The sequence below is a fragment of the Dendrobates tinctorius genome, unplaced genomic scaffold (assembly GCF_039654945.1).
Source record: "Dendrobates tinctorius isolate UK_male_01 unplaced genomic scaffold, ASM3965494v1 ptg000006l, whole genome shotgun sequence".
Classification (NCBI taxonomy): domain Eukaryota; kingdom Metazoa; phylum Chordata; class Amphibia; order Anura; family Dendrobatidae; genus Dendrobates; species Dendrobates tinctorius.
Window position 1 is genome coordinate 248,599 of NW_027361674.1, and position 19,342 is coordinate 267,940.

The window sequence follows — 19,342 nt, forward strand, 5'->3', positions numbered from 1 at the left end:
GGTTAAGTATGGTTTTGTTAAGGGTTAGGGTCAGGGTTAGGGTTAAGTATGGTTTGGTTAAGGGTTAGGGTCAGGGTTAGGGTCAGGATTAGGGTTAAGTATGGTTTTGTTAAGGGTTAGGGTCAGGGTTAGGGTCAGGGTCAGGGTTAGGGTTGGGGTCAGGGTTAGGGTCAGGGTTAGGGTTAAGTATGGTTTTGTTAAGGGTTAGGGTCAGGGTTAGGGTCAGGATTAGGGTTAAGTATGGTTTTGTTAAGGGTTGGGGTCAGGGTTAGGGTTAGGGTCAGGGTTAGGGTTAAGTATGGTTTTGTTAAGGATTAGGGTCAGGGTTAGGGTCAGGATTAGGGTTAAGTATGGTTTTGTTAAGGGTTAGGGTCAGGATTAGGGTTAAGTATGGTTTTGTTAAGGGTTAGGGTCAGGGTTAGGGTCAGGGTTAGGGTTAAGGTTAGGGTCAGGGTTAGGGTTAGTTAGGGTTTAGGGTTTGGGTTAGGGTTAAGTATGATTTGGTTAAGGGTTAGGGTCAGGGTTAGGGTTAGTAAAGTCATGGTTTGGGTAGTGTGAGGGGCCACCTAAAAATGTTGGAAAAAAACGCAAACGCGGTAAAAACGCACTAAAAACGCATACAAACGCATAAAAACGCTGCGTTTTTTTCATGCATGCTCATAAAAATGCTTGAAAAAAACGCAGCAGTTGTATGCTTATGTATGCGTTTTTTCAATGCGTTTTTTTGCGGGAAAAACGCGCTGCAAAAAAAGCAAGTGTGAAACTAGCCTAAGCTCAGCTATTCTCTCCAACACAGTGCTGTAGGGGTGCCCAGGTCCTTCTTTGTGAATTTGAACTCCCAAATTACGTCCTTTGTATGGGGGAAAACTAGGCCCAAACTCAAGCTGTCACCCTGCAAAGACCTAAAAAGGGGGGAGGGGCAGCGTTACCAGACTTTTTTCTATATTATCTGGCTGGACAGGCCAGAGCTATAAGTAAGTAAGTGGATGCTCGGTAATTATCTCCCTAGCTCTGAAAATCACCTGCTCCATGCCGCACGTGCTAATTGCCCACTAGGCTTTCTGGAATTGGGAAAAATAAATGTCCCCCGTTTGCTGCCCCTACTTCATCTGCTGCGATCAGTGTGACGACAGATTAAGAAGGTGATTGGATTTGGGGATGTTATAGCTGAAATGCCCTTGTGGAATAATAGTTATCTTCCGGTACTACACCCATCCACCGAATTGTGGACTCGACACAATGTCTCCTTGATAGGTGACTTGCATGATCATGGAACCCTGTTGTCTTTTGAACAATTACAGGTTAAATGCGATATCCCGAGATCCCAATTCTTCCGCTATTTGCAGTTAAGGTCGGCCTTTCAGTCACACAGATGTGTGGTGTCAATAATGCTATTTCGTCTCTACCCTTGATAGGAATCCTTAAATCGCAAGGTCTCATCTCCTCTCAGTATACATACATGCTGTCAGTAGGGGCAGAATACACCATAAACTCGGTTAAAGGGAAGTGGGAAAGGCTCATCCCCGAGATACAGGGAGAGGAGTGGGAAGAAATTCTGGAGTCTCCGATCGTGGTGTCTCCGTCTATTAATAACAGATTGATACAGCTATATATCATAAACCAATCATATCTGACGATGACTCGATTCTTCAAGATGGGCCGATTCCAATCATCAGAATGTTTAAGATGTCATTCATTAGATGCGGACTTAATTCACATGATCTGGCAGTGTCCTATTATCGCACAATATTGGAAGGTGACGTCATTATTAACTTCCCTGGTACAAGCTCCTGTTCCCTTTGAACCGTTGGTTTGTTTGTTTGTTTGTTTGGGGTATGGGATGAGGAGATATGGGGTCACTATGCTGGGATCTTTTTAAGGGGAAACGCTGTTTATGGCAGGAAAGGTACTGGCACTGTGGTGGATGGGGGGCTCATGTCCCTCGCTTAGGATCTGGATTGATTTGGTGAATTCTATTATCCCATATCCAAGCCCCTTAAGTTCATGATTTCCCATTAGATTCGCTCCGTGATACTGGAGGCATACAGTGTTCAAGGCAAACAGCCTCCTCCGGGAGTGAGGGCTCACTCCACCCTGTTCATCCACTGGAAAAGTCCCTCCACAAACTGCATTTGGTCAGAGCTATTCGAGTCTACCTTTCTAGGACTGCTTCCTTTCGTCAGTCAGATTCCCTACTTGTCATCCCTGAAGGTCACCGAAAGGGGTTCCAGGCCCCTTAAGTTCATGATTTCCCGTTAGATTCGCTCCGCGATACTGGAGGCATACAGTGTTCAAGGCAAACAGTCTCCTCCGGGAGTGAGGGCTCACTCCACCCGGGCTTGGGAGCTTCATGGTTCGTTCGTCACCAGGCTTCGACCTTGCAGGGCTGCTACCTAGTCATTTTACACACCTTTGCTAGGTTCTACAAAGTTTAATACCCAAGCCTCGGCTGACGCAGGCCTGGGTAGGAAGATTCTGCAGGCGGCGGTTTCCCACCGGCCGACATAGATTCCTTTCTCTTTACCTATATTTTCCTTCTCCCACCCTTAGGACTGCTTTTGTACGTCCCATGGTTGTGTTCCCCCAATGAAGCAATGGAGAGGGATTTTTGGTACTTACCGTAAAATCTTTCTTGGAGCCTTCATTGGGGGACACAGCACCCTCCCTGGATGTTTGGACAGTTGATGGCCTACGTGCCGTTGTTTTTGAGTTGTTACGTATGTTGAGCTTCTGTTTGCTTCTCCTACTGCTTTGACACCAACTGAGTAGCCTAGTGCCTGTCGGTGGGTGTATACTGCTGGGGAGGAGCTATTTTTTTCTTTTGCCTAGTGTCAGCGCCTTCTAGTGACGGCAGCATACACCCATGTTTATCTGTGTCCCCCAATGAAGGCTCCAAGAAAGAGATTTTACGGTAAGTACCAATAATCCCTCTATTTTTTTTTTTTTTTTTTTTTATACTGACCAGTGTATGTCAAGTTCTCTCTACCATTTGATTTTCTATTGGTCTTTTCATTCATGCACACTTGTGCCTCTAGGTCTGCAGTGCAGGGTTCCACCTTCTGGTGGGCACTGTATGGTTTTAAATGGGTTTTATGTATTTTGTTTTTTTGTAAATTCAAATAAAATATTGATTTCCCATTGGTGATCCCTGTTTGATAGCATGTTTCTTTTTCTGTTATGTGTGCAATAGTCGGTCACATGCTTCAGGTTTTGATCCCATATCATATATTTCCTTGATGGTGCCTTCCGCTTTCCTTCTTTCATTTTATTATGTCTTTAGAACCAACACACTATATTTTTGCTGTTGCCACCCCCGACCCATGTGCAATTAAGCAAATAATGTGTTTTACTGTTCTCTAAAATGTCACTATTAGGAAAACATACAGTGGTTACCGTATTTGGGTATAGAAGCTGAAATGTTGCTTTTGTTCCATAGCTGGTAGATCCCGGAGTGAAGGCATGGACCCCTACGAAAGGAAAACCAAATGTTATTATGTTTGTCGGATTACAGGGAAGTGGAAAGACCACGACTTGTTCTAAGGTAAGATATCTGGCTGTTTTTATTAAATGTGGTCTTGCATATGGTAATCCTTTAGGCTGTGTTCACACACAGCGTTTTTTTAGCGGTATTTTTAGCAGTTTTGCCAATAAAACCGCTAAAAATAAGCTTCCCATTAATTTCTATGCATTTTGCACTTTTTGTGCATATTGATGCGTTTTTTACCGCGAAAAAAACGCATCGTGGTAAAAAACACAGCATGCTCATTAATTTCGCAGATTTTTCCGCGTTTCTGGCTAGTTCAATGCGTTTTGAAAACGCGCCGGGGGAAAAAAACGCATCAAAACCGTGAAAAAAAGCGCAAAAGTCGCGACGAAAACGCGAAGACAAAAAATGCGCGGTTTCTGGGAAGGGAGTCAGGTTTTTGAGCAGAAATTTTCTGCTACGTGTGTGCTTAGCCTAAGTGTATTTTTGTTTTCTAGCTGGCGTATTACTATCAAAGAAAAGGATGGAAGACGTGTTTGATATGTGCCGATACATTCAGAGCAGGTGAGTGATGAAGCCACAAATGAAGACGCGCATTGAAGTAGAGCCTTGTGTCTCGCTGCACGTTCTGAGACTCTCAGTGGGATAGTACGAGTATATTCACACCACATTTCTGTGTTATGTTCTGGTTAAACGTTTGATCATTGCAGCTAAGCAGAATTCAATATCTGTCCATTTTTCTATCAGGCTGTATATGTCTGTCACGCTTATTCAGTTGTGTTAAGGCCCCGTCACACACAGCGAGATCGCTGATTTTGTGACGCCACAGCGATATCGCTGTGTGTAACGTATGAGCGACCGGCCCCCCTGCCGGGTATCGCTGATCGCTCTCTATCGTCCAGGGCCATTTTTTGATCGTTTGTGTCCCGCTGGCCAGCACGCATCGCTGCGTGTGACAGCAAGAGATCAACGGTCAGCGACGCTGGAAGCTGGTTTCCAATGTAAACAGCGGGTATCTAAGAACCACGCGGCTCTTAGATACCCGCTGTTTACCTTGGATACCAGCTTGCTCGCTGGTCCTGATCGCTGGTGGGTCTGTCTATGTGTCTGTCTCACAAAGTCAGTAGGACACTCATGGTATACGTCTAGTTAACCCCTTTTACGACCTTGGGATTTTCAGTTCTTGCATTTTTGTTTTTTGCTCCTTTTTCTGTGTTTTTTTTTGTTTGTTTCCCTCTGTCAATATGGCCATATGAGGGTTGAATGACACCATTGCTTTTACCATATAGTGTACTGGAAAAAATTCCAAGGGCAGTGAAGTTCCAATAAAAAGTCCAATTCCACAATTTTTTTTTATTTTTTTGTCCCCCCCACCACCACCACCATGTTCACCAAATGCTAAAACTGACCTGCCATTTCAAGTTCGTAGATGCTAAACATGTATAGGTTCTTTTTTCTTTAAGTGGTGAAAAAAAATATCCAAAGTGGTAAATGCCACTGTTGGAGATTTATAGTGGCATTGATCGCAATTCCACCTGCGGCAGTTAGGGCTACATGTTAGGTGATGAAATGAGCTGTCATGTGCTGGAAAAGATGCGGGCTCAGTGCCGGAGCCCGCATCAAAGGGGGATACATGACCTATGTGAAGGGATTAATAGAGATATCTGATCTTTCTGTTACATATGATTTACTGTAAGTTTAAGGTTATGTGCACATCATCTTCTTTTGGGTGGATGCCGCCTGAAAAAGTGTTGCAAAAAATGAACATAATGCTCAGCAATGTAAAAGCGATATTGCTCTGCACATGTTCATCTCTGATGTTTTTTTTTTTAATGGCTTCAGGGTTCTGAGGTCATGAAGACATTACAAGACGTAGCATGATTATTCTGCAGGTGGCTTCTGCTAACAAGTTGCTCTATTCATAAAAGCAGCAGCAGAGCCGTTGCACAAACATTCACATCTACTCCCCCCCCCCCCCCCCCCCCAAAAAAAAAAACTTTTGACAGGTTCATTCTGGTATTGGGTAAAACCCATGGTGCAGTTTGTTTTAACCCCTTTCTGACATTTGACGTACTTTTCCGTCCATGTGCCTTGGGCCCATATGCCCATGGACGGGATAGTACGTCATAGCAATCAAACATGATCGCAGTGTACCGGGGGCATAGGGTGGAATCGTGCAGGGAGGGGGCTCCCTGCATGCTTCCCTGAGACCCACGGAACAACGCAATGTGCTTGCGTTGTTCTGAGGGCCTCCTCCCTGCTGGCCCCCGGATCCAAGATGGCCATGGGGGGGCCTTCTGGGTCCTGCAGGGAGGTGGCTTCTCAGTGCCTGCTAAGAGCAGGCACTGAGAAACCGCATGCAGTGCCTGTCATATCGCTGATCTGACACAGTGCTCTGCAAAGGGTCAGATCAGCGATCTGACTTTACACAGTAATGCCCCACACTGGGGCAATATAATAAAAGTAAAAAATAAAATTGTGTAAAAATAATTTTTAAATAATTCCTAAATAAAAAAAAATTCCCTAATATATTGTGTTTTTTTCACAAAAAAAAGAATTTAAGTACACACATTTTAGTATCTCCGCGTCCGTAACGACCCGCCCTATAAAACTGTCCCACTAGTTAACCCCTTTAGTGAACCCCTTCAATAACACACGATCAAAAAGACAGATATAAATAAACGTGCTACCGCTGAAACGTCATCTTGTCCCGCAAAACTATGAACTGCCATACAGCATCATCAGCGGAAAAATAAAAAAATAGCTTGCAAAATAAAGCGATGCAAAAATAATAATTTTTTTATATAAAATTATTTTTATTGTATAAAAGCGCCAAAACACAAAAAAATTATATAAATGAAGTATCTGTCATCGTACAGACCCAAAGAATAAAATTGCTCTATCAATTTTACCACAGGCAGAACAGTGTAAACGCCCCCACCCCCAAAAGAAATTCATGAATTGCTGCTTTTTGTGCATTCTGCATCCCAAAAATCGGAATAAAAAGCAATCAAAAAATGTCATGTGCCCGAAAATGGTACCAATAAAAACGTCAACTCGTCCCCCAAAAGAATAAGACCTCACATGACTCTGTGGGTCAAAATATGGAAAAATTGTACCTCTCAAAATGTGGTGATGCAAAAGCTATTTTCCAGGACGTCCTATCCTGACCGCACCATGGGGTTGTCCTTCCTTCATCACAGGGACAGGAAGTGCACAAGAGGTTAAAAGGTCCCCTCCCACTCTCAGACTCCAGTGTTTTTCCTGTCCTTGTAAGGATAGACACGAGAGCGCCGCAGAGGAAGATAGCCGTGCCATCCAAGAGAAGCTTACCGACGCGCCAGGGGGATCGGGGTCCAGACACCAGCTCTCCCGTCAGATGGTCCGAGGCGGCACACCCCTAAGGGGGGGTTCTCCGCCAGGCATCCCGTGGAGCGCTGCTCCGGGACTCGGAGCCGCTTCCCCTCAGCGGGGCTCTCGGCTCCCGCTGTCACATGCCGCATCATCCCCAGGGCCGCATCACTTCCGGGCGCCAGATGACAGCTTCCGGTGGCATCCCAGCGTGGACGGAGCAGCGACGCGGCTGGGGCAGCGACGGCTGAAGCGGCAGATGGCCTGAGGATCAATCGACCCACTCAAGACAAGGTAAGATGATGGGGTGGCTCAGCTGCAAGGGACACCGCCATGGAAGGCGCTGTGGAAACCCAGCGATCACCCTGAACCACCAATGTCTGTAAGTAGTGAACAGGATGGACATACTTAAGACAGGAGCTTTAACCAAAAAGCTCCTGTACTTTATGATAGCAAAAGACAGCACCGACTCCTGCAGCTTCAACCTCCAGGAAACCAGGAAGATCTAATACCCGTCCTTGCCAACATGACTGCATTTGTCAAAACGCCTAGGGTTAGCCGGGCAAATCACCTGGACTGACGTCTCTGCTGGGAAGGAACCTCTGCGGCTGCAAAGGATGGGAGACCGCAGAGCACAGGGCTTGAGATTCCCCCTGTGCAGTGGGGGAAACTTGACGCCTAATACATCTATCCCACGTGCCGACAAGTCCGCAATCGCAGGTCGCATGGAGCTGAGATGCGCATAGGGGTCAGATAGGAGGTCCACACTTCCGTCCCAGGACGGCTACCTTCTCAGTCTTCCACCCCACACTAAGAGGTGTTAGGCTGAGCAGCCGGCGCTAGTCGGGTGTCAGCCGCTAGGTGGCTAGGATGAGAGTCCGGTCAATCATCGGACGAGTATAAATCATTCTACACGAATGGGAGGACGCTGAGAAGCGGCTCGTTGTATCCTGAGACTTCAGGCTCTCCTACTGTCAACCAGGTTAACACTTGGGATGGAGTTCCTAGGATCGACAACCCAGGGGGGTGTCAAGGAACACTTCAATTCCCTTCGAAGATTCCTCTAGCCCCAAAAGACCCAGGGTCAAGAGGCCGACAGGCTCCTAAAGAGGGCTTGGGTCTGCGGTAGCAGATAGGGCACATCGGTCGCCAGATACACGTATCTAGGATCAACCAGTTGGAGCAGCCACCGGCCATTCTAGGCTGAGCGTGAGTGCATTCGTCAGGTGGCGCCACTGAGCAGCATGAGCCTGGGCTGGGACCCAAATGGGAGACAAGCCCATGCTCGGAGGTCCAACAAGTTACAGGGGAAACCCCTAGAAGTGATTTCTTAGAGGACCTTCCCTTGGCAGAGTTGCAGCTAGATTCCTGTTGGACGCTTCGGTCGTACCAGTTTGTTTGCGGCTAGGAATAATTCTTTACCCAAAACGGCTCACCAGGCCTTATGGATGAAGATCTGGTTAGGGGTTTACCAGTTGAAAAATAAGTTAGGTGCCATACCTTTTCAGACAGGAAGGTAGTTGGACCGGTCTTAGATACAACGCGGAAGAATGCCACTGACATTAAAAAACGGTCTCGTGGGAAAGCAAAGGTTTTCCCTTCAGAGGTCCCGTCCTTTCCAAAGGCAGGAAGATAGAGGTTAAATCGACTCGCTGGTACCACCAGAAGGGGGGAGAAGAGTAGGATCCCCCTTCTCGCTCAGGACAAAGTTCCTCAACAGGCAGTGACGCCATACTGGTTGGGGGGCGCCTCAAAACACTTCCGGGAACCAAGGGCTCATCCCCCAGAACCAGCGGATCCTGAATACAGGTTCCCAGTGCTATACCCGCGAATTTATAACCCCCCCCAGCACGGTTTGTAGTTACGAATCCCTGCCCAAAACCCTTATAGACGCTATATGGGCAGACGTAATAGATCTACTAAGATCAGAAGAAATGGTCCCGGTTCTAGGAACACCTAGAGAACCTAGGAACACCTGGAGAGTTGGACCATTATAAATTTAGAACCACTAAACCAAGTGATCCGATACAAAATTTCGAATGGAGTCCCGAAACCACCATTTCCCGAATAGATCAGATTGCAACAACAGGCACAATAGATCCAGAAGCGCATACTATCACGTTCCCATCCACCCTCACCCTCAGAGGTTCCTGCGGTTCGCACTGGAAATGGGAAGCGGATACTACCATTTTAGTTTCAGGCTCTGCCTTTCGACCTAGCTTCAGCACCCGGGGTTTACGAAGCCGATCGCCAAGATCAGGGCACACTTAAGAGGCAGCATAACCATCGTGCCACACCTGTAGGACTTTCTCAGCATCAGAGCTAAGAAAACAACTCGATGGGGTAATCACCTCACGCGGAGACCTAGAATTGGATCCTGAACAATGCAGCCCGATACCCAGGAAAAATTCCTGAGAGTCTCGTTGGATCTCAAAACAAGAATCTCGTTTATCGGAAGAAGGAAAGGAGGCCATCAGGAACAGGGTTCGTCAGCTATGGTGAGATCAAATATCCAAAAGACTACACTAAAGGTCATAGAGACCCTGACAGCAGGCATACCCTGCATAAAGTGGAACCAGGCTCACACAGGAGTCTACAAGGAAATTCAGGCAAATAGGACAGAACAGCAGACCGCTCTGGACAAAGAGACTCGACCGTTCCCAGCCCTAAAATCACCTCCGAGACAGGGAACCGGTCACAAGATCCATCAGCCAATGGGGACCTCGGATCCTATCACCATACAAGACTATCATCACGGACGCCAGCATGAAAGGGGGGCCCATCTGGAAGGTACCTTCAAGGACATGACCGGGAAGCATCAGTTCACAGTCCTCAAACTACAGAGAGCTGCGAGCAGTTGGGAGACACTTAAACGAAGCCGGTCAAGTCCACAGGGCCAACTTAGGAAAGCCAGGTCAAACATTGTAACCGCAGTATCTTTCCTACGCCACCAGGGGGAAAGCTTCAGGACCTGGCAGCCCGCATCTTCACCTGGGCAGAGAACAGGGTTCGCTCCATATCAGTGATACACCTGCAGGGCCCAGGAACAACATAGCTGACTATTTGAACAGACAAGAAGTCTGAGCCACCGAGTGGGAAGTGAATGAGGAGACATTCATAGGCTTACGCCATCAGTGGGGAAACCCTCAGCTAAACCTCTTTGCGACAAGGAAAAACGCCAAGCTACAGAGATTCTTCTCTCGGTCCAGCAGACCATCCAAAAAAGGGGTCGACTCCTTGAATCGGAGATGGAGTGGGGGACTGCTATATGGTTTCCCCCTATTCCTATAATACCGAGAGACCTCAGAAAGATCCAGGGAAAAGGCGAGTGACGCTAGTAATACTCTTCGGGCCCAGGCGAAGTTGGTTCCACCTCCGGAAGAAGACGGCTCAGGAAGGACCGCTCCATCTACCAACACCAGATGATCTACTTTCCCAAGGCCCAGTTCGGCACCCAAATCTGGGGAACCTACAGTCGGCAGCATGGATCCTGAGAGAGGGATCTTAAGATCCAGAGGTCTCTCCGACAAAGTGATCTCAACGATGCAGACCAGCTGTAAGCTCGTTTCGAGGGCAATCTATCATAAATCTGGGTGAAGTTCTGCTCAGAAGGTGGTAGTATCCCCATAGATCCGTCTCGCCCAGATATCTCTCAAATCCTTGACTATCCCCAGGCAGGATTTAATAAAGGTCTGAGTCCAAAGCACATTGGAAGTTCAGAGAGCAGCTTGGAGTACTTTAATTCACCTTGGCCTCTCATCCAGGGATGGCTCGTTTTACAAAGGCCATACAGAGATTAAGACCTACAGTGCTCTGGGGGACCTAAATCTGGTACTTACCGCTCTACGCAGACCCCCATACGAGATAAATGTCACAAAACTTAAAAAAAAAAACGTCCTTTTGGTAGAGATTTCCTCAGCCAAGCGGCTGGGTAAAAGCCAGGCCCTGTCAGTCCAGAACTCCTACATTCAACTATTCAACGATTGCATAATACTAAAACGGAACCCAGGATTCCTCCCTAAGGTTGTATCTCCCCAGAATTTAAACCAGGAGATATCCGACCCTCATTCTGCCATCCACGGAAAACGGAGTAAGATTCTTTCACTTATTTGTCGTCAGACGAGCGGTCACATGCTACTTAGAGGCCACTCAGGAGTGGCGACAGGACGTAGAATTGTTCATCCAATACAATGGTAGAATAAGATAAAGGCGCTTCTACGCACACCCTGGCAGGGTGGATAAGTCAATTATCTCCTCAGCATACGACACTGAGGGATTACCTACCAGGGAGCTTAGAGCTCATTCCACTAGCAACGTCATGGGCAGAGAAGGCGGGAGCCTCAGTTGAGCAAATATACTGGGCCGCCACTTAGTCTACACTAGACACTTTCTGTAGACACTACAAATTGGACACGCTAGCAGCTAGCCAGACGACCTTCGGTCGGTCGAAAGCTGCTAAAAGCAGTAGTCCCACCCTAAGCGAATTCCTACTTTGGTATTCCCCATGGTGCTGTCAGGATAGGACGTCCTGGAAAACAGAGATTAGATTTACCGGTAATGTTATTTCCAGGAGTCCATCCTGACAGCACTGGTAGTTTCCTCCCGATGATTTGTATTGGTAATAATATGCTTTTACTAAATCTAAATAAATAATTGCATCCATACTGGTGTGGTACTTGGAAAATCACTGGAGTCTGAGAGTGGGAGGGGACCTTTAAATCTCGTGCATTTCCTGTCCCTGTGATGAAGGAAGGACAACCCCATGGTGCTGTCAGGATGGACTCCTGGAAATAACATTACCGGTAGGTCTAATCTGTTTTTTGCAATTTAATGTGTCTTTTAGCCTGTGACAGCTGCCAAACATAAAAACCCGCTATAAATGATAAATCAAACTCCCCTTTATCACCCCTTTAGTTAGGGAAAATAATAAAAGATGTCTTTATTTCCATTTTCCAGTTAGGGTTGGGATTAGGGTTACGAGTGTGTTGGGGTTAGGGTTGGAGTTAGAATTGGGGGTTTCCACTGTTTAGGCACATAAGGTGCTCTCCAAACGCGACATGGCGTCTGATCTCAATTCCAGCCAATTCGTTGAAAAAGTCAAACGGTGCTCCTTCCCTTCCAAGCTCTGCCATGCGTCCAAACAGTAGTTTACCCCCACATATGGGGTATCAATCTACTCAGGACAAATTGCACAACAACTTTTGGGGTTCAATTTCTCCTGTTACCCTTGGGAAAATAAAAAAATTGGGGACTAAAATATCATGTTTCTGGAAAAAATGATTTTTTTTTTTTTCACGCCCGGGCGTTATAAACTTCTGTAAAGCACTTGGGTGTTCAAAGTGCTCACCACACAGCTAGATAAGTTCCTTGGGGGGTCTAGTTTCCAAAATGCGGTCACTTGTGGGGGGTTTCCACTGTTGGGCACATCAGAGACTCTCCAAATGCGACATGACACCCGCAGACCATTCCATCAAAGTCTGCATTCCAAAACGTCACTACTTCCCTTCCGAGCCCCAACGTGTGCCCATACAGTAGTTTTCTCCCACATATGGGGTATCAGCGTACTCAGGACAAATTGCACAATAACTTTTGGAGTCCTGTTTCCCTTGGGAAAATAAAAATTGGGGGTGAAAAGATCATTTTTGTGGAACAAAAGTGGGGGTGAAGGGTTAATAAATTTCTTGAATGTGCTTTTGAGCACGTTGAGGGGTGCAGTTTTTAGAATGGTGTCACTTTTGGGAATTTTCTATCATATAAACCCTGCAATGTGACTTAAAGGGGATCTGTCACCCTTTTTATCCCCTATTAGCTGCCGGCATAGACATCGGGGGCTTATCTACAGCATTCTGTAATGCTGTAGATAAGCCCCCGATGTAACCTGAAAGAGAAGCAAAACACGTTATATTATACTCACCGAGGTGGGCGGTCCGGTCCGATGGGTGTTGCGGTCCGGTCCGGCACCTCCCTTCTTCATGCGATGACATCCTCTTCTCCTGTCCTGAAATGGCTCCGGCGCAGGCGCATTGCTTTGCCCTGTTGAGGGCAGAGCAGAATTTTGCAGTGCGCAGGTGCCAGACCTCTCCCGACGCCTGCGCGCACTGCAGGACTCTGCTCTGCCCTCAACAAAGCAGTGCGCCTGCTCCGGAGCCATTACAGGATGGGAGAAGAGGACGTCATCGCATGAAGAAGGGAGGCGTCGGACCGGACCGCAACGCCCACCGGACCGCAACGCCCACCGGACCGGACCGCCCACCCCGGTGAGTATAATATAACGTGTTTTTCTTATCTTTCAGGTTACATCGGAGGCTTAGCTACAGCATTACAGAATGCTGTAGATAAGCCCCCGATGTCTATACCAGCAGCTGCAAAGCCAAAAAAAAGGTGACAGATTCCCTTTAAAATGTAATGTGGTCCCTAAAAAAAATGGTGTTGTAAAAATGAGAAATCGCTAATAAACTTTTAACCCTTATAACTTCCTAACAAAAAAAATTTTGGTTCCAAAATTGTGCTGATTTAAAGTAAACATGTGGGAAATGTTACTTATTAAGTTTGGGTGCCATATCTCTGTGATTTAAGGGCATGAAAATTCAAAGTTGGAAAATTGCAAAATTTTCGCCAATTTTCCATTTTTTTCACAAACGCAAGTTATATCAAAGAAATTTTACCACAAACATGAAGTACAATATGTCACGAGAAAAACAAGGTCAGAATCACCAGGATCCATGGAAGCGTTCCAGAGTTATTACCTCATAAAGGGACAGTGGTCAGAATTGTAAAAATTGGCCCGGGCATTAACATGCAAACCACCCTTGGGGGTTAAGGGGTTAAAGACCAATTCTGCTTTACTTGCCCTCTCTGGGTCCAGCGCTGAGTCTCTGCCAGTGCTCTGTGTTTGTTGTCTGCAGCCAGTCAGTGAGGTGAGCCGCTCATGACTTCTTTTCAAGAGTCCAAATTTACTTGCTTATTATCCTGGACTAATTAATGTAACCAATAGACCATATACTTTTTTTCAGGTGCCTTTGATCAGCTTAAACAGAATGCTACAAAAGCCAGAATCCCATTCTACGGAAGGTAACTGGATCTCTTCTTCAGTCAAGGTCAATTGTTGCCAACGCTTGATAATGAGCCATCTTATTTTCTTCTCACAGTTATACAGAGATGGATCCAGTAAATATTGCTTATGAAGGTGTGGAGAAGTTCAAAAATGAAAACTTTGAAATTATTATTGTGGACACAAGTGGTCGACACAAGCAAGAAGATTCTCTGTTTGAAGAAATGCTTCAAGTCTCCAATGCCATAGTAAGGCAATCTATTTGTTTTCCATTAGTACGCGGTGTGAATGATTAGATCTACCTGCAATGATATATCTGAAACCAGGAGAAATAAACGGAGTATAGGATTCATTATAATATAAAAAAAAGTATATAAATTTTATTAGTCATATAAATATCATAGTTTTAATAAAGGTGATACAAGGACGTCCAGGTTTCTCCTCCAGCATATACTCATAGGTAATGAACCCTTTAATTGTTCATCTGCCCTATGGTTAGTACCATTAGGGCATTCATATGAGAAGGGATTGGTATCATTATTGAACGGTCATTAACCCTTTATTGGTTCATCTGCCTTGCGGTTAGCACAGTCAGGGCATTTATGTCAGAAGGGATATGTGATTATTATTATGTTCATCATAGACAAAGGGTATTCATTATATATACAATGTTTTAACAAATTGCTGTGGTAGGATTTTCTATGGACTTCGTTAGTCCCTTTGTGATCTGTGTGACACCTTTCTTATTACGCCTTGTTTTTTATATTTTGTATTAATAAAATATAAATATCATCGTTTTAATAAAGGTGATACAATTACACGAATGACAGGACATGCACAAGGAAAGCTGAATAGTGCACAAAAAAAATACCCCTACATGACCATAGCATCAGTATACTGTTAACTGGTGGTGTCAGGGTAAATCTGGCAGGTAATATCCCATATATATCAAAAGTAAACCACAATGGGCAAATACGTATGGCATAAACATTTCATGAGCCTGCTAAAAAATGTGCACAAACTCAACAACACTAGATAAACGCTCTAAAAAATAGTTTGTAGTAAGAGTGCTAAATGGACTAACAGGACAGAAACCAGGGAGGGAGGGGGGGGAGAAAGAGAGTAACCGTGCATCTGACAAATACACTCAGAATGTCAGTAGTACTAGTGACCTAAGTCAACAGCAGAGTGACGGTAACCAGTAATAATAATGGTATGCCAGATAGAGAGCAATAGCGCCATAATAAATAGGCAGGCATAACTGCACTGCAGGGTTAACCCCTACGCGCGTTTCACAGCTGAGAAAGCGCTGTGAGAGCATGAAACGCGCGTCGGGGTTAACCCTGCAGTGCTGGGTCCGTGTATTCTGTCCGGTAAGCTTCTAATTTACTTCATTTATGCCTGCCTATTTATTAGAGAACAATAGCGCCATATCTGGCATACCATTATTATTACTGCTTACCGTCACTCTGCTGTTGACTTAGGTCACTAGTACTACTGACATTCTGAGTGTATTTGTCAGATGCACAGTTACTCTCTTTCTCTATATTTACCCTGACACCACCAGTTAACAGTATACTGATGCTATGGTCATGTAGGGGTATTTTTTTGTGCACTATTCATCTCTCCTTGTGCATGTCCTGTCATTCGTGTAATTGTATCACCTTTATTAAAACTATGATATTTATATGACTTATAAAAGTTATATACTTTTTTATATTCTAATAAATCCTATACTCCGTTTCTTTCTCCTGGTTTCAGTTGTATACATGGAGTGGAGTATTGACTGATATGTCTGTTCATCTTACATCTATACCGCCTTCCCTTTCTAAGAAAGTGTTGGGCATCTTTTCTTTTCTGCAATGATATATGCAGGCAAAAGCAGCACAAATCAAAGTTTTGAGGATTAGTCAACGAGCCCAAAGTCATGTAATCAGCCGCTATTTGCAATTACACTAAGAGATCGTAAACAAACACTGGCTGAATATTTGGCACATTGATAACGTAGTTGTTCCTCTTTGGTCCCATGTCTCTGTTTCTTAACACTTGCTGTTTACCACCTTGCAAAGTGACATGTTATCCACAAAGAATATATATCTGTCAATCACTCCTATTGATGGTGGCTGGGACCTGAAAATTGCTGCGGTTTAGGACGTGAAGGAATCATTACTATGGCGCATAGATTTCTAATTTTCATTCTACAGCCACCCATCTCTGCATCTATGTGTAATTGTATTATTATTTTTTTTTTTTTTTTTTTTTATTATCCAATACTTAGCAACCAGATAACATTGTATACGTTATGGATGCCTCGATCGGACAGGCTTGTGAATCTCAGGCCAAAGCCTTCAAGGATAAAGTAGACGTAGCTTCAGTTATTGTCACCAAATTGGATGGTCATGCGAAAGGAGGGGGCGCGCTTAGTGCGTAAGTCTGTTTATTTCACTTAATGTTTGCGGCAGAAGATTGATATCTAAATAACCTTATTTATAGTATCAGCTAATTATATTTGTTTGGTCTTGTGTGAGGCTGTGCACCCACAAAATCCATGATTTCTCTTGTCTATTTTTAGTGTTGCTGCTACAAAGAGCCCAATTATTTTCATTGGAACTGGAGAACATATTGATGATTTTGAGCCATTTAAAACGCAGCCTTTTATCAGCAAACTTCTAGGTAAGTTGGTCCCATGGTAATATCCGTCCGTGTAAATCGGTCTGAGAGCGCACTGCAATGTGCTGACTGGCCACGAATCTCCAGAGGCTGTCACACTCTGCTCAGAAGACCCGTGGCCGGCCAGTCTTCTGAGTCTAGGACCAATTTACACAGTCGTCTGAATGCGCCCTTGGGTTTGATATTCATTTGTGACACTGCGGTCCTTCTATTTAAATTGACTTTCTAGTGACTTATAACATAGCAGAAAACTATTTAGATTAAGGCTTGTCTTGTTGTGTGATGTATACACTATATATACCCAACCGTTCAAAAGTTTGGGGTCACCCAGACAGTTTTGTGTTTTCCATGAAAACTCATACTTTTATTAATCAAATAAGTTGCCAAATGAATTTAAAATCTAGTCCAGACATTGACAATTTTCATAATTAAGATTTTTATTTGAAATAATAATTTTCTCCAAATTTTGCTCTCGTCAAAGAATGCTCCCTTTGCTGCAATTACAGCATTGCAGACCTTTGGCATTCTAGCAGTTCATTTGCTGAGGTAATCTGGAGAAATTTCACCCTGTGCTTCCAGAAGCCCCTCCCACAAGTTGGTTTGGCTTGATGGGCACTTTTTGCGTACCATACGGTCAAGCTGCTCCCACAACAGCTCAATGGGGTTGAGATCTGGTGACTGTGTTGGCCACTCCATTACAGATAGAATACCAGCTGCCTGCTTCTTCCCTAAATAGTTCTTGCATAATTTGGAGGTGTGCTTTGGGTTATTGTCCTGTTGTAGGATGCAATTGGCTCCAATCAAGCGCTGTCCACAGGGTATGGCATGGCGTTGCAAAATGGAGTGATAGCATTCCTTATTCAAAATCCCTTTTACCTTGTACAAATCTCTCATTTTACCAGCACCAAAGCAACCCCAGACCATCACATTACCTCCATCATGCTTGACAGATGGCGTCAGGCACTCTTCCAGCATCTTTTCAGTTGTTCTGCGTCTCACAAATGTTCTTCTGTGTGATCCAAACACCTCATACTTATATTTGTCTGTCCATTGTCTGTGTTCTTTTGCCCATATTAATCATTTTCTTTTATTAGCCGGTCTCAGATATGGCTTTTTTTTTTTTGCTACTCTGCCCTGAAGGCCAGCATCCCGGAGTCGCCTCATCACTGTAGACGTTGACATTGGCGTTTTGCTTGTACTATTTAATGAAGCTGCCAGTTCATTAAATAGTAATGTGAGGCGTCGATTTCTCAAACTACAGACTCTAATGTACTTGTCTTGTTGTGCAGCGGGGCCTCCCACTTCTCTTTCAGCTCTGGATAAAGCCTGTTTGTGCTCTCCTCTGAAGGGAGTAGTACACACCGTTGTAGGAAATCTTCAGTTTCTTGGCAACTTCTCGCATGGAATAGCCTTCATTTCTAAGAACAAGAATAGACTGTCGAGTTTCACATGAAAGTTCTTTTTTCTCTGGCCATTTTGAGAGTTTAATGGAACCAACAAATGTAATGCTCCATATTCTCAACTAGCTCAAAGGAAGGTCAGGTTTATAGCTTCTCTAATCAGCCAAACTGTTTTCAGCTGTGCTAACATACTTGCACAAGGGTTTTCAAGGGTATTCTAACCAACCATTAGCCTTCTTACACAGTTAGCAAACACAAAGTACCATAAGAACACTGGAGTGATGGTTGTTGGGAATGGGCGTCTATACACCTATGAAGATATTGCATTACAAACCAGACGCTTGCAGCTAGAATAGTCATTTACCACATTAACAATGTATAGTGTATTTCTGAATCATTTAATGTTAGCTTCATTGGAAAAAACTGTGCTTTTCTTTCAAAAATAAGGAAATTTCTAAGTGACCGTTCAAAAGTTTAGTGTAGTGTAGATTTCATAATTAACCAGGTAAGATGACGCAACCACAATCCACTGATTGCACCCTACCAATACAAACTCTTTTGCTTTGTTCACACAAGTGTGTTTCACGGCCCATATACGGACCGAAAACCTCATACCTGCTGTTGGTCTCCTAATCGGAATTTACAGCTTCATGTGTGTCTGGGGCTGCAAGTTTGGGCAATTCAGTCCATATACAGAAATAAACTTGTGTGAACCCAGCCTAATACTTGTCAGTTAAAAAAGGTGCCAATGTCTCAAGATGTCTTATTGCGTGTCTGCTTTCTCATTGAAAAAGCATTTTTTTTTTTAATCATCTTGTTTCCCACAGGAATGGGAGATATTGAAGGTTTGATTGATAAGGTGAATGAGTTGAAGTTAGACGACAATGAGGCTCTGATAGAGAAATTGAAGCATGGTAAGTAATATGTGAAAAATGCTGGGTGTCTGTGGACAGTGGGGTTATTCGTATTTCTCCTTCGGCTCATTGGGGGACACAGGACTGTGGGTGTTCTGTTGCTGTCACTAGGAGGACACTAAGCAAACACAGAACAAATTAACTCCTCTGCAGTATACACCCTCCTACCGGCTCTAATCAAACCAGTTCTTGCTCAGTGCCTGTAGCAGGCATTTGGGTCTGGCTTTCAGACCCCAACTTTATTATTTTCAATTTTTTAACTTTTTTCATTTTTGTGTTGATTTTTCCAAATGAAATAAGGGGTGACGGGTCCTTTTCAAGGCCCTGATCTCCCAAAATCATCAACAGTTAGGAACGCGGAGTGTCGTCTCCCCGTACCCCCTCCTGCATCGTCACAATGCCATGCCTGGGCTCACTTTAGGGGCGACGGGTCTCTTTCATGTGTCCACTCTCCCCACACCAACAACAGATG

General features: G+C 44.7%; 1 protein-coding gene across 2 annotated transcripts in view; it reads left to right on the plus strand.

Moving 5' to 3' along the window:
* The window catches only part of SRP54 (signal recognition particle 54), a 76,351-nt gene that overhangs the window by 35,477 nt on the left and 21,532 nt on the right, over window positions 1–19,342 (plus strand). For both annotated transcript variants that reach the window (XM_073569815.1, XM_073569822.1), the window contains exons 5-11: window positions 3,437–3,541; window positions 3,982–4,048; window positions 13,849–13,906; window positions 13,984–14,134; window positions 16,165–16,313; window positions 16,459–16,559; window positions 18,784–18,870. In XM_073569815.1, coding sequence (XP_073425916.1) covers window positions 3,437–3,541; window positions 3,982–4,048; window positions 13,849–13,906; window positions 13,984–14,134; window positions 16,165–16,313; window positions 16,459–16,559; window positions 18,784–18,870 — 718 coding nt within the window. The remainder of the gene's footprint in view (window positions 1–3,436; window positions 3,542–3,981; window positions 4,049–13,848; window positions 13,907–13,983; window positions 14,135–16,164; window positions 16,314–16,458; window positions 16,560–18,783; window positions 18,871–19,342) is intronic.